Here is a 13,422-nt window from a genome sequence, read left to right on the forward strand (position 1 = left end):
ATGGATGCCCATGAACATCAGAATATGAGTTAGTAGGTGTGTTTATGAGGTTCCATAACAAAATTTCTCAATTCCAAATTTTGTTGGAACAGCAAAAACAAAACAAAACAAAATTACTTGTTAAAATGGAGCTTAGCTGTGCATTGCTGCAAACTGTGATGTTGGCATTTACAGGACCACTCTTAGCATTGTCAGTTGACGCTCCCCATAATGGTTTAGGATTGGGATCTCAGCTTAATTACCTTATAATACTTTTAAAAACAAAATCTGTGTACATATTAAATAGTATATAGAATGAAGTAGCAATTTCATATGAATCTATTTTTTCATTTAGTTGCTTTTATATTTGTCTCCTAGGAACACAAAGAAGAACATCTCACATCTTTGCCTGCAGAGGTTTGCACATCATTTGTGAAAATAATTGAAGAGTTGCTTGGTTCTCCGCCAGATCTCGAATTGTTGACATTGATCTTCAATTTCCTCTTAGCTGTTCACCCTGCTACTAATACATATGTTTGCCACAATCCCAGAGACTTCTACTTTTCCCTGCACATAGGTAAAATGTTTTGTTTGACCTGAACCAGGAAATAAAAAACTAGGGTTGTTATATCATGTTGCAAAAGCAGACTTCCACTTGTGCAATGGAACCTTCCTCTCCTTTCCCCACCTCACCCCCAAATCTGCTCCAGAGGCAGGCTGCAGGGGAAGGGGAAATCTGTTCTGCAGATGGATGCTGTTCTGTCTGAGAAAGATGCAGGTTGGATTCCACCCTAGCTATATAAAAGCTCTGGAGATATCGCCACTAATCTTTTTATTTTTTGTCAACAGTAACCTAAAACATTTTACATACTTGTTTCAGGAGGTTCTGATGGATGGCAATGAAGGCTAAGGGTTAATAAAAAGCATAGTTGCAGTCTCCACTTACAAGTGTTTAATTTTGTTGCTTAGAGTGAAATCTTTTGAATTAACTTACCTTGTTTGCTTTTTCTAGATGGCAACATTTTTCAAGAGAAGGTGCAATCAATCATGTATTTGAGAAATTCCAGCAGTGGTGGAAAATCTATTGACAGCCCAACTTTGGCAATTACAAGTCCAACTGGATTTTCTGCTGGACATCAAGAAGGTACGTCATCAATATGCATTCTTAATAAGGGCCCAAATGGTTTAAGCATTGGCACATGATTTAAAGCTCCCAAATTGGAGAACTGAACATAGAAACTTGAAAACTGATCTAGGCTGGCACATGCAGCTGTGGTGATAAAGTAGAAGCAGGGTCCTGGCTCGCCCAATTAGAAAACACCTTAAACCATGGCTTGAACCATGCTGGTTAAACCAGAAAGCTGGGTCGTGTTCAGAAAACACCTTAAACCACAGTTTTAACCACTGTGAATAAGGCTTTTTGTTTTACTCACCATGGTTAAAGCCATGGTTTAAGGTATCTTCTGAATGGGGCCAGAGTGGAGCAGAGTATACCTTGCAAGTTCTCCATTGCCGCAGCTGACGTTCCAGTTGACCTAATAGCATGAGGATCCAGCCTTGGCAGAAGCAATGACAAGGCTCTTGCTAATGTCTAGCATCAGATGCAGTTGGGGATAGCCTATAGAAAGTGTAGGCACCATTAACAACAATGCAGAAACATACAACACTTCCTTATCTTTAGATACTTTGTGCTTGTAAGGACTAGATTAAATTGAAAACAGGGTTACAAATGAGGGATGGCCATGCCTGAAAGACTGATAAGGAAGCACATGCAATTTAGAAAACTCTCAAAAAGAGCTTTCACTTCCAGTTCTCATCTTGTTGAAATTCCAAATTACATTTGAAATGACACAGATATGATATGTCCACAAACAACACAGTCCTGGCACATTTTGCATTTAGCGCTTCTGAAATATTTTTTGCAAGTTTTGCTGTTGCTTGCCTAGTGGATTGAAACATGACTCAGAAGTCATGTGTGACATCCGTTTTACTTGGAGACATGTTGTGAAATGCTATACTTGTATGAAAACTGCATTGCTAAACCAATTAACAGCCTATATTTAGCAGAAATTAATTATAGTGCAGCAAGAAACTTTAGCAAGGAAGGAATGCTCTCCAGCAACTTGTCATAGGTAAGTGTTATGAACCACAGTCCTTCCTAGATTTTTGCAACCCTATGTAAAAGCCCTATTTTATGCTTTTAGAGTTTCTGAATAGGATCTAACTATATCTTATGTTCAAGTGCTTATAAAGTCACACACACACACACCAAGTTAGTTCTCCCATTAAGGATTCAGAATGTGTATTTATCTGCCTTTGGATCCTGCAAGTGAAAAACGTGCACACATCACTTAAGAGACTGTTTGGAGTGCAGAAACCAAAACAGTGGCAGAAAGAGGGTGAATGTTGGTATTTGCTGGAATGTCGCTTCACTTTCCCATCCTGATGCAACATTTGTGTTCACTTATGGACAGTCTTATTTGCCTTGTAATTCCTGCAAACAATTTTCCTGGCCTCAGTTTGCACAGCGAAAGCAGTGGCTGGGCTTTATAGAGTCATGGCGGAGGTAGAACATGTAGTTCTTCCTAGAATATGATAGGCCACTTTGGTTCAATTGTCATATTCAGTTCAATTAAATTGAAGTGATGGTGAAATGTTTAGACTAAGTTGTATTACTGAGAGAAGAATGGGTTGTTGACAACGAAGAGAGCAAAACTGAAGGGGTGCAAGCAAACCTAATAATAAACAAAAACTTAGATTTTCTCCAGAAGCAATTTGCAGGTCTATTGCAGGAATAGTGAAAGTAGATGTGTTCATGTCATAACAACCATTTTTATTACAGGCCAGTTTAAGAATTGTTGTAAACCGCCCAGAGAGCTTCGGCTGTGGGGCGGTATATAAATGTAAATAAATAAATAAATAAAAGCATATTTTGCTTTCTCAGGAAATGATTCATCTGGAGTAAGCGAATCGCAGACACCAGTTCCTCAGGGGCCTGAACGACTCTGTAAAAGTCTACCAGCATCTCCTACTTCCTCTCCACAAGGGCGTCGGAAAGGGTTCCGTAGGAATGTGGGCAGGAGTGTTGAGAACTTGTATGTAGTTGGAGAGACTGGCTTGGCTGAGCTGCTGCAGAAAAATAATTTTGTAAAGAGCTTGGAGGCAATTAAAAGGATTCAGGAGGAGCATTTAATCAGCAGCTGTGAGTCTGCCAAGACAGTTGTGGATTTGGAAGGGTTTACTTCTGCTGAGACCTTAGGTATTTCCAAGGAAGATGTGGCAATGTTGGAAAAGGCTCCTGAGACCCAAGAAGCAAGTGCAGGAATAGAACTTAGTGAAGAGGGCGCTGCTCCTGAATCTTCTCTGAGGCGTCCCGACAATCTGAAGGGACTGTCCCCCTTTCAGAAAAATCACAGCCATTTTCCAGGCTTTGGTTTGCCCTTTTCTGTTCACAGTGGATCTGCTATCGCTCGTTGGCCGAGCCTGGCTGATAAAAGTGTGCCTTCTGAAGACTGGGAACATGTGGCCTTTTCTTCAGCTAGTGAACAGGCTCATCAAGAATCCAAAAACACTGCTGATAGGTATGTAGATAGGAGATATTTCATCATTCCATCAAATGTTTCTCAGATTGGGCTTTTGGGGAGGATGCAGGACATGAAAAGTACTTCACGTGTTGCTCACACTCCCATTTGGGAGGGTGACTGGCGTGCAGGGGAATCCGTTATCTCCAATCAGTAATTGGAAATACCAGCAGTTGTTCTCCCAGCTAACCCTGAAGGGCTTCTGCATGGGGAGCAGGAGGGCCCTCAGCTGAGGTGGAGATTCTCCATTCCTGTTTTAGGGGATTGTTCATGTGCTAACTTTTCAACTCTGCCCCTGCAAATGCAGTCATGTAGATAAATATATTGTTAGCTGTCAGTACGCATATACACCCAAGAGCAATTTCTTCACTTGCAGTGTTACTTTCTGCTGTCACAGTTGTTTCAGTGACTGCAACAGAACTTATCACTGTATTGCCACGCTTCAAGATGTGTTTCTCCATGTGACTGCATACCCAAAATGACTCTGGGAACTTTCCTTTCAGACAACACTTCTGTTTAAAAGTTATCGAAATACTGGAGCTATTCTTAGCAGAAACATTTAAGCATTTTTACAGAAAGACATGGGTCCCTTCCTCTCTATGGGATTGAAATAAGAAATGACCCTGCAAGAAAAAATGATGCAGTAGAGTCATGGTAGAAGTTTGGGGGAAACGGCCTTTCGCCAGTTTACTATTCTTCTTAAGGGATTCCTCCACCCCTCCAAGTCTGTCTGATGGATGCAAGCTCCTATTACTATACAGCAGTACAAATATAGGGTATCATAGTAATACTCTCTCTTCTTCCCATCAGATCAACAGAAGACTGTCTTGTACTGGTTTGCTGTGGTTTTTATCAACTTCTGCACAGAGTTCTTTTAATATTGCCGGATGCCATGCTTCCAGATGTGATGGACAAGCTTATTCAGCCAGACGTTCTCATAGTCCTTGTGAACCATCCATCTGCTCTCATACAACGAGGAGTCATTAAAGTAGGGGGGAGAAAGTGTGTGTGTGTGTGTATGTGTATGAGAGAGAGCGAGAGAGAGAATGTATGTCTATGTCATGAGTGGTAACCCAGGTTTTAAATAATGGCCTTTCCTGATGATCTTTCCCCCGTCCCCATAAAACTAGAAATGAGGGATCCCAGATTCTGTCTGCTCTTCTCGGTGCAGAACAAAAAAAAGGGGGGGGGCAGTAGTTCTTCACACATCTTATGAAATTCACAAAGCCCAGTAAATGGCCTGGAAGCAGTTTGGTAAAGCTGGGCCATGTGTATGCCTCTTCCATTCCTTTGATGGGAAATTATGTGAATGGGGGAAATAAATATAATTTCTTCAAAAAATATGTTATTTGCTGCCACAGGAAATGATGTGACTACTAATGTAGGTAGTTCTAGGGGAAAATATCCATCAACTATGATTAGCCATGATACTTGAATGGAGTCTCCATGTTGGGGTTACTTCTGGTTACTAGATGTTAGGCGCAACCAGGGCATGACCTTTGACTTCAGGCCCTGCTCATAAGGTTTCTGAGGCAAGTGACTGGCCAGTGTTCGAAAAAGAATGCTGAACTAGATGAATCCTAGTTTGCCCCAACAAGGCAGTTCTTGCAGTAATCAGTTGTTGCTGAGACTGTCTAGATGCCTGAACTGAATGAGGCAATTTTGTTGGAGTTAATCATCTTTTTACCACCATCCAGATAGAACCACTGTTTGGCTGCTAGGAAAGTGCATTCCCTGCCACCCTCACCCAAAGGCCTTGGCCCAATTAGCTTGCCTATTAACTTTTATTTGTGCAGTTTGGACTGTGGCTGCATGTGTATCATAGGCAGAACGTAACCCCCTCCCCCACCCCCATTTGCCTGTGTGATTGTGTTGTATGCTCTTTAACTTGCAGATAGTGGTGGAAAATCAACTCCTATTAACTCCATTCCACCATACAAGAAAGTACATTCTTTGGAATATTTTAAAAAATCCCACCATACCACTGAAAGCATTTAGATATAAGAGGAGCAATATAAGATACTTCAGTGAATAAATATGGGAATATGTTGGCAGTGAAAATGTCTGTGTATGTATCACTATTTCATATTAAATTATATTGGCATTCAGTCCTACAATATACTTCTTAAATCATTGAAATCCTTCCATTGAAACAAAGCTCAAAGTGCTGTAGGGATTATTCTTTAGTATAGGCAGTGTTACCATTTCCCCTCCCCCTCTTTTTTCTGTCTTACCTGTGAGAAGGTGGTTTTAACAGACAGAATACAAATCAATGTGTCTACAATAGAAAAGTTGTTGATAAGAAACAATCAAGATCCCATATTATTAACAAACTATTCAAAACTTTAATTTGTGACGTATGGGGGGGGTTGCCTACTTTTCGTTGCTGTCTTTTGTTAAATATTACATTTTGATGAAACATCTTGTGGAAGTTAGTTAATGGTTGAAAAGTATTTACAGATGGTGTACCAATCATTGCGATGTACTAACAAAAGATTGGGGCAAATCCAAATACATTAAAAACATATTTTCTTTCCCTAGCTCCTGGACACATATTTCAGCAGAGCAACAAGAGAACAAAAGGAAAAGTTCTTGAAAAATCGAGGTTTCTCCTTATTAGCTAACCAGTTGTATCTTCACCAAGGAACCCGAGAAGTTATGGAATGCTTTATGGAAATGCTGTTTGGTCGATCAGTTGGCCTTGATGAAGAGTAACTACCTTTTTCCCCTCACTCCATAGATGTGTTTATTTTTAGCTGAAATAAAGATTTAGCAGTGTGCTATAGGCAAATGTAAATTGTTTTCCATGTGCCTGCATCTTCCCGCAAAGAGCCCTTAAAACTAATTCACTTTGAGGAGCACTAATGGAAGTTCATGCTCTAAACTTCCATTAGTGCTCCTCAAAGAGAATTAGTTCGTCGATGTTTGTTGCTTTTGTTTTTGTGGCTTTTGAATTTGTAGTCATTACACTAATTGTTTTTGATACTGTATGCCCAGCTGGAACATCAGTGTGTCTCTCCCCCTTATGGGAGTGTCTTCACAGTGGGTTGGCGCCTTGCTCTCAAACCCTGTGTTTTCCCAGGTAATCCCAATGCCGAAGGGAAAGCTGAGGGTTTCTGGGTGGCCGGGTACCAGCGCCACCCCTCTCTCTCTTCCTGGTGGAAGGTGATCAATTGCTGGCCGCCTTCCACCAGGCACTGCCCCCAGTTTGACCCTGGATTGGCCCCAGAGTGATGTCAGATGGCGGAAGCGCTGTATTGACGTTGCTTAACTCCACTTAAAACTCTGACTTTTGCAAATCACAGTATTACAGGGAAGCCCTGCAGTGGCTGTGGAGCTGTGCTTGCATCGTCTCACCTCCGCAGCACAGATCCGCAGCCACCACGGGGCTTTCCCCAGCATATAGACAGCCCCTATGTTCAAAAGACACTCTGTGCTGATCTTCGTAAGAAGAGGGGGGAAAACATTCCTTTTCCTCTAGGCCTCTTAGTCATAACTCTAAATGGGATTAAGAGATTGGAATTCCCGTTGCTCTGTTGCATAATTATGCCTGACTGTTTTTAAGCCTGTATGATGAAACAGAGAGCATGCCTAAACGCCAGATGTCCTTCATTAATTTTGATAATATTAACCTTGGCCAGATATAATAATGAACCTAGATAGAAAATCATTGGGAAGGACTTCATGCATGTGAGAGCGGAGGAAAAAAGGGAGGTGTTTCCAGGGCCTGTTCTTGATTCCCTAAGCTGGTGTAGTGTTACTTCTACAACAGGCATTAGGTGTTTAGTGCTGGCATAATATGGAAAACCAAATGAGCATAGAGTTGAGTACTCATTTACAGCTAAATTAGACAGAACACTTAATGCATATAAGCATTTCCCTAGTCTGATTTTTGTTCTTTAAATTGCATCTGTGGGCAAGAGGGACCAGGATTGAGGAGCACATGGGGCGGGGGGGGGCTTTAACCCTCTCCTGCCTTGCTGCAGTTCCTATCAAAATCTTCCTCTTGAACCTGCTATTTGCCTTTGGAGAGAAGCTACTACGCATCAGTGAAAGCTTCCCTCTAAGGGCTAACAGCAGCTTCAAGGGGTAATTTTCATCAGGGGAGGAAGGACTAAAGCCTCCATTCCCTCCCCTCCTTGTGCTACATTACTGGTCCCTCCTGCTCATGGCTGCTATTTAAAGAACAAAAAAATCACACCAGTGAAATGCTTACACACATTTAACATCCTGTCTAGTTTGGTCTTAAGTCAATGTAGATTGTTATCAAGACAGATGTCTGCTGCACTCTTGTGTCTGAGTACGTGCTAACTCTAAAATGTGGATCTATTTCTGTCTTCTCATCACAAAGCAAGGATGTTTGCATCTACTAAGACAACATAGAGAAAGATGACATAGGTGTGTTTCGGTGTAAGAAATAAGTGTAAGACAGCACTTCCAAAATAGCTACTGGTTTTGAATTTTAATCTTTCATTGTGTGAGACTTACTTTTTCCAATAGGGAAATGCCAGATAAGAAGTAATTTATTATTTTTCTTGCTCTTTTTTGTTCAATTATTAGCATTTTCCTGAGCTAATTTGCTCATGAAATCATTCTTCACAGGCTAAAAGCATTGGGGAGAGATGGTGCTTTTTACCTGGCAGGTATCCATCACCTCCACTATCAGGAAAAGAGAGGTCAGCCCAGAAGCATCTAGAATGAAGTGACAGCTTCTACCAGTTCCTAATCTGGCATGCAGAGCTGTAGAATGATCAGAAAAACCAGGACTGAGACCAGATATGGCTCATGGAGTGTCTTTGGGCCATTCCTAGTTTTTAAGGATTAAAAGGGAGCAGAAAATTTTAACATCCAAGATTTTATTGTTTCAGTGCTGCATATCAAAGCCTCTGTTCATGACCAATGTATTTTACTTATAGCTAAGATTTATCAGCTTTCATCTTCCTGATGGTTCCAGCTGCAGTAGGACTTAATTGCAGCCAATAGGATGACTAAGGGTACAATCCTATGTATTTTTAGACAGAAAAAGAGTCCTACAACTCCCAGAATTCCCCAGCCAATCATACTGGCTGGGGAATTCTAGGAGTTGTAGGACTATTTTTACTATCTAAACATGCATAGGATTGCATCCTAACAGGATTTTTACTCCCCAAACTAATATGATTTTTCTCTGTCGTGTAGTACTGAATTATATTTATTACCGCTTACGATTAAATCCTAGGACTTGCTGACCTAGAAAATTAAATAGTTAATGCAGTGTGTCAAATTACAATGCTATACAGTATTTGACTAATCCATATGTCTTGTTATAGCTGAACTAATATTACTACATATGAACTTGTAAATCCAAGTTCCAAGTGCCAATATCATTTTTTCCTAGTAATTCTAATATAAAATATCAATAAGATATGTATTATTTTTGTGGTATATTTAAAGATGCATTGCAATTTTTTTTTATATAGTTTTGATCTAGAAGATGTGAAAAGTGCTGGACTTTTTCAAAAATGGTGTGTGATCCCTGTACTGGGTCTTATAGAGAACTCCCTCTACGATAGCATCCTGCTACATAATTCTTTCTGTTTCCTGCTGCAAGTTATAAATTCATGCTCTAAAATGGCAGACATGCTTCTAGATAATGGCTTGCTATATGCACTGTGTAATACTTTAGCAGCACTTAATGGATTAGAAGCCAAGTAAGTAATGTATTTAGTTTTGTACTATTTTAGAATTGCTTTAGATTAGTCTAGATCTGGGATTCTTAAGTGGGAGGCAACCTTCCCTAGGAAGGAATACGTAATTGACAGAGAAGTATTTCAGAGAGAATCTTTGCTATGATGTGTTAACTTTTTTTTAAAAAAATGTGGGGCATTAGATGGCACAGTCTTATTCAGAGCCATGTTGCACATCAGTCCCCAGTCCTTTGAACTGGTTAGATGAATTCAAAGTGGAATAACAGCCATGTCAGTTTAAAAACAATAACTATTTTTAAAGTACTGAATGAGTATACTCATAATTGCATGAAGCTATTTTGGTATACAGATTTCATTTTTATGAGAATGTAAAATAATATTCCCATTCCTAAATTAGTTATGGGTTTAATTAATCTGCAGTTTCCAAAGGGAGTGGGTTGTATCTAATATAGGCTCCTCTGACGAGGGTAGTACTACTAGCTTGCCATGTTCCACTTATTTAGTTTTGAATGCAACTATGGATTTATTTATAATGCTTCTGTATCACTTAATATAGTGGAATCTCTAAAATGCATATATAATACAATATAAAATATTTAAAAACATTACAGGAAAGACAATAATAAAACAGGTCAGTGCCATAGTCACTAGGCAGGTCATATTCAGCATCCTTGTTTGGACTATGCTTTTTGAACCTTTTCTGTAATGTTTACAGCCTTTATCAGATGTATAAATCGAGGGGTGGAAGGGAAATGTTAAGAATTGCCAAGTAAGTAGTGGGAATGGGATAGAGGTGAGTCAATTGGTATTGGAATGTAGGTAATTCTTTCATAGGAATATGGAATTTGAATAACTAATATCACTTTCTCTGCAGCATGCTCTCAAATGACTACGGACTTCTTGTGTGTGATATACAGCAGTTACTTGTAGCAGTGGCAATCCATTCCTGCAGCAGTTCAGGTTCTCAGTATTTTCGGATCATTGAAGATCTCATGGTCTTACTTGGACATCTCCAGAAAAGCAAGGATGAAAGAACACAGAGTAAGTTCCAAATTCCTTCGTGATGCACAGGGAAGTAACTTTATTTGAATTGTTTCGTTTATGGAATAATTTGAAGGGAGTCTTACTTTTTCATTTGATCTCTACTGTTTTCAGATATGGCAGTTGCTTTGCAGTTCATTGTTTTACAAGCAGCTGTTGAGTTCATAAAAACTGCAGGAAATCAAGACCTGGAAGAACTGAGCAACTCATTCCATTTACCTCTTGCACATCATCAGGCTGTTTTTCAAAAACGTAAAAGCATTGCTGGTGAGGAATGAAATCCAATACAGTTTTCTGAAATTAACAACCCTTTACCGTTTCTTGTAATGAAACTTGTCCAATTATTTGTTTAATTTTTAAGCTTTGTAGCTGAGTGGGGATTTAAACCCAGGGGGCTGTCTATACATGTTAAAAGCCCTGCCGTGGCTGCGTGATGGCGCTGCATCGGTTATATGACGCAGTAGACACCTTGAAGCCACTGCGGGGCTTTCCTGTGAAGCTCCACATTTAAATAGCCGGGGACTTAGCCCAACTTTCCAGGCTGCAGTGAGGCGAACACAGCCCTTACGCTGTCTAAACTCACTCTGTCATTGAGGCAGAGATGTTCCTAGCTGAAAGGCGACCCCTGTTTAGTCACTGGAAGCCTGGGCAGAGGGCAGGGAGTGAGCTAGCGAGCTGAATGGCTGCTGGAAAGCCCACTTTGCTTTCAGCGTGGGGATTAGCTGCTGCCATGCTGCAGCAGTGAAAGCGCAAGGGTTTTGCAAAAGCGGTGGCAACCCAGTGCTGTCAAGGCAGCACCCAGGGCTCCCCAGTCTAAATTCAACATTCTCTCTACCCTGTATACACTGTCTCTCTTTGTGATCCTGTACAACAGGGAGGGAGAACACATAGCTCTCCAGATGTTGTTGGACTTCAACTCCCATCATCCCTCACCATTAGTTATGCTTGTTAAGGTTGATGGGAATTGCAGGCCCAGCAACTGAAGGGCCACACATTCCCTGCTATACAGTGAGACAGTTTTAAAATGTCTGTACATATACTTGTATTCTTTTGTGCAACTTTTGTTCTCCAAATGCTTGCTTTTGGCAAAAATGCACCAAATTCATATCTGTTAAATAACTGTTTTACCAGTGATTGAAAAGTGTAGTATTTAAATATAGTTAAACCTCAACAATCTAGCCCAGGGGTGCAAAACTGCAGGCCCAAGGGCCAAATCCCTCCCTCCTGGGGTCCCTTCGGGGTTCCCTAGGTGGCCACACATCTTTCCCTGGTGGGTTTTGAAGTTTTTCACCTGTTCTAAAAGGTTGAAATGCCTCTCGTAAGGGTTAGTTACTTGGCAGTAAGAGTTTTAAGCTAAAATATGTTGGTAATTTTGACTCTGCCTTTTGCCCCATTCACCATTGGAATGGAATTCAGCCCATGGGCTGAAAAAGGTCTCCTATTCTAGACTGAGGTAGAGAATCTTTTTTGGCCTAAGGGCTGTATTCCTTCATGGGGTCTGCATACCAATAATGGTCTTGTGCAAATCCAAAAGTGGATGAGGCCAAAGCCACACCTACAGACCATCATTTGAACCCCACCCCCTTTTTAATCCCTCTGTTTGGCAATTAAGCTGTACACACACATACGCACACACACAAACACCCACACCAATTTTCAGAGGGCATGTGGGGAAGGGTGGGTTAACCATTAACTCAGCTGTTCCCCCTCTAAATATTGTCCTTCTTGAGGGGCAATTAGGCTCAGGAAAAAAGCGTGCATGTTAATTTTCTTTCTAAGCCTAATTGCTGCATAGAGGGGAGTCATAGAGGGCTGTGCAGTAGAGAGTGCAGACTGTATCCAAGGCTCCATGAATAGGACGTCCTACACCCCTCATTTGGATTTTTGTAAGTTGTCGAGCATTTAATATTCTTCCGTTGTTCTAGAATTGATAACTCTTTTGACAGACTGGGTGGGTTTGCATGTAACACCAAGCCAGCCCTATGAATAAGCTATGCTGTGTGGGTTGTTTGCTAAACAACCCATGTCACACAATCCTCCAGCCAGTTACTCAGTCCTCAGGCAACTCCGCCATGTATTCTGGGAACTTTGCTGCAAAATCCATTTTGTCTCCACCTTTTTGGAGCACTTACTGCTACAGTTACTGTGGTTCCCTGACAGTTTAGCATGTAAGTTGGTTTGGCGCTGAAGGGTTTTTTTTAATTGATTGGGTGCTGCTGTCTATTTACTTTTGTTGTGGTGCTTGTAACTTATGTTTCAATGTATCTGTTTTTATTAAGATTTAGTTTTATTCTGCATTTTATTATTGTTACTATTTTTGGCAGAAAGGCAGAATATAAAATAAATAAATAAATAAATAATAAGAGGCAGGCTCGGCTGGATTACATGAGGGACATCACAACTTTATTAGTATCTCAATAAAAGGGCGCTAAATTCCATGCAAAGAAATGTGGAAGTGGAGCTTGGACTGAGGTACAGACTGTACTAGCTCATCATCATTTGGCTATGAATGAAGGGGGCGGAAAGGTGGTGCAGGCATTTCCTTGGACACATCTGACCATATTTGTTTCACTCAGCTGTGATATTGGCCTGCTACGGTCCTGGCCTTTTCACATCCAGAGAGCCAGTTCAGCCTTTGCATTTCAAGATTCACTTTTGTATTGTGAACCATTTTATAACATGACTTTACAGCAAGATGCTATGTACATATTTTAGTTATGTTATGGCATAGAACTGATACTTTTTGTTAATTATTTAAAACAAAGGTTCAGTTGCAATGAAAGACTCCATAATTCCTCATCGACAAAGAGAACATTTATATTCCTACGGTCAACTTCAGATGCTTTCCTCCTTGAGTCTGTTAAATTTGGAATCGTCCCTCTTGTCCCCTTTTGGATCTACTTTCTATTCATTCCCTACAGAAAAAGGTGCAGTAATGGTAGTTATGCCTACCAGCTCATTCTGAGAAAACATTTATTGGGAAATGTTTTTGCAGAATTAGATTTAGAACAAATATATCATCAAAATACTTTTTTGATGATATGTCAACCAATTAGATTTCTCAACCTCTTTTGACAATTAACCTGACTAGTGTTTTTTTCCTTTAGTTCATATTATTAAATAAAAATTAACTT

General features: G+C 40.3%; 1 protein-coding gene across 1 annotated transcript in view; it reads left to right on the top strand.

Moving 5' to 3' along the window:
- Nucleotides 1-13,422, top strand: part of LYST (lysosomal trafficking regulator) — a 116,478-nt gene that overhangs the window by 63,250 nt on the left and 39,806 nt on the right. The window contains exons 20-27 of the mRNA XM_063124348.1: nucleotides 358-556; nucleotides 992-1,123; nucleotides 2,924-3,560; nucleotides 4,371-4,548; nucleotides 6,102-6,271; nucleotides 9,020-9,250; nucleotides 10,122-10,288; nucleotides 10,403-10,555. Of these exons, the coding sequence (XP_062980418.1) occupies nucleotides 358-556; nucleotides 992-1,123; nucleotides 2,924-3,560; nucleotides 4,371-4,548; nucleotides 6,102-6,271; nucleotides 9,020-9,250; nucleotides 10,122-10,288; nucleotides 10,403-10,555 (1,867 nt within the window). The remainder of the gene's footprint in view (nucleotides 1-357; nucleotides 557-991; nucleotides 1,124-2,923; nucleotides 3,561-4,370; nucleotides 4,549-6,101; nucleotides 6,272-9,019; nucleotides 9,251-10,121; nucleotides 10,289-10,402; nucleotides 10,556-13,422) is intronic.

This window comes from Elgaria multicarinata, chromosome 4 (assembly GCF_023053635.1).
Source record: "Elgaria multicarinata webbii isolate HBS135686 ecotype San Diego chromosome 4, rElgMul1.1.pri, whole genome shotgun sequence".
NCBI lineage: Eukaryota > Metazoa > Chordata > Lepidosauria > Squamata > Anguidae > Elgaria > Elgaria multicarinata.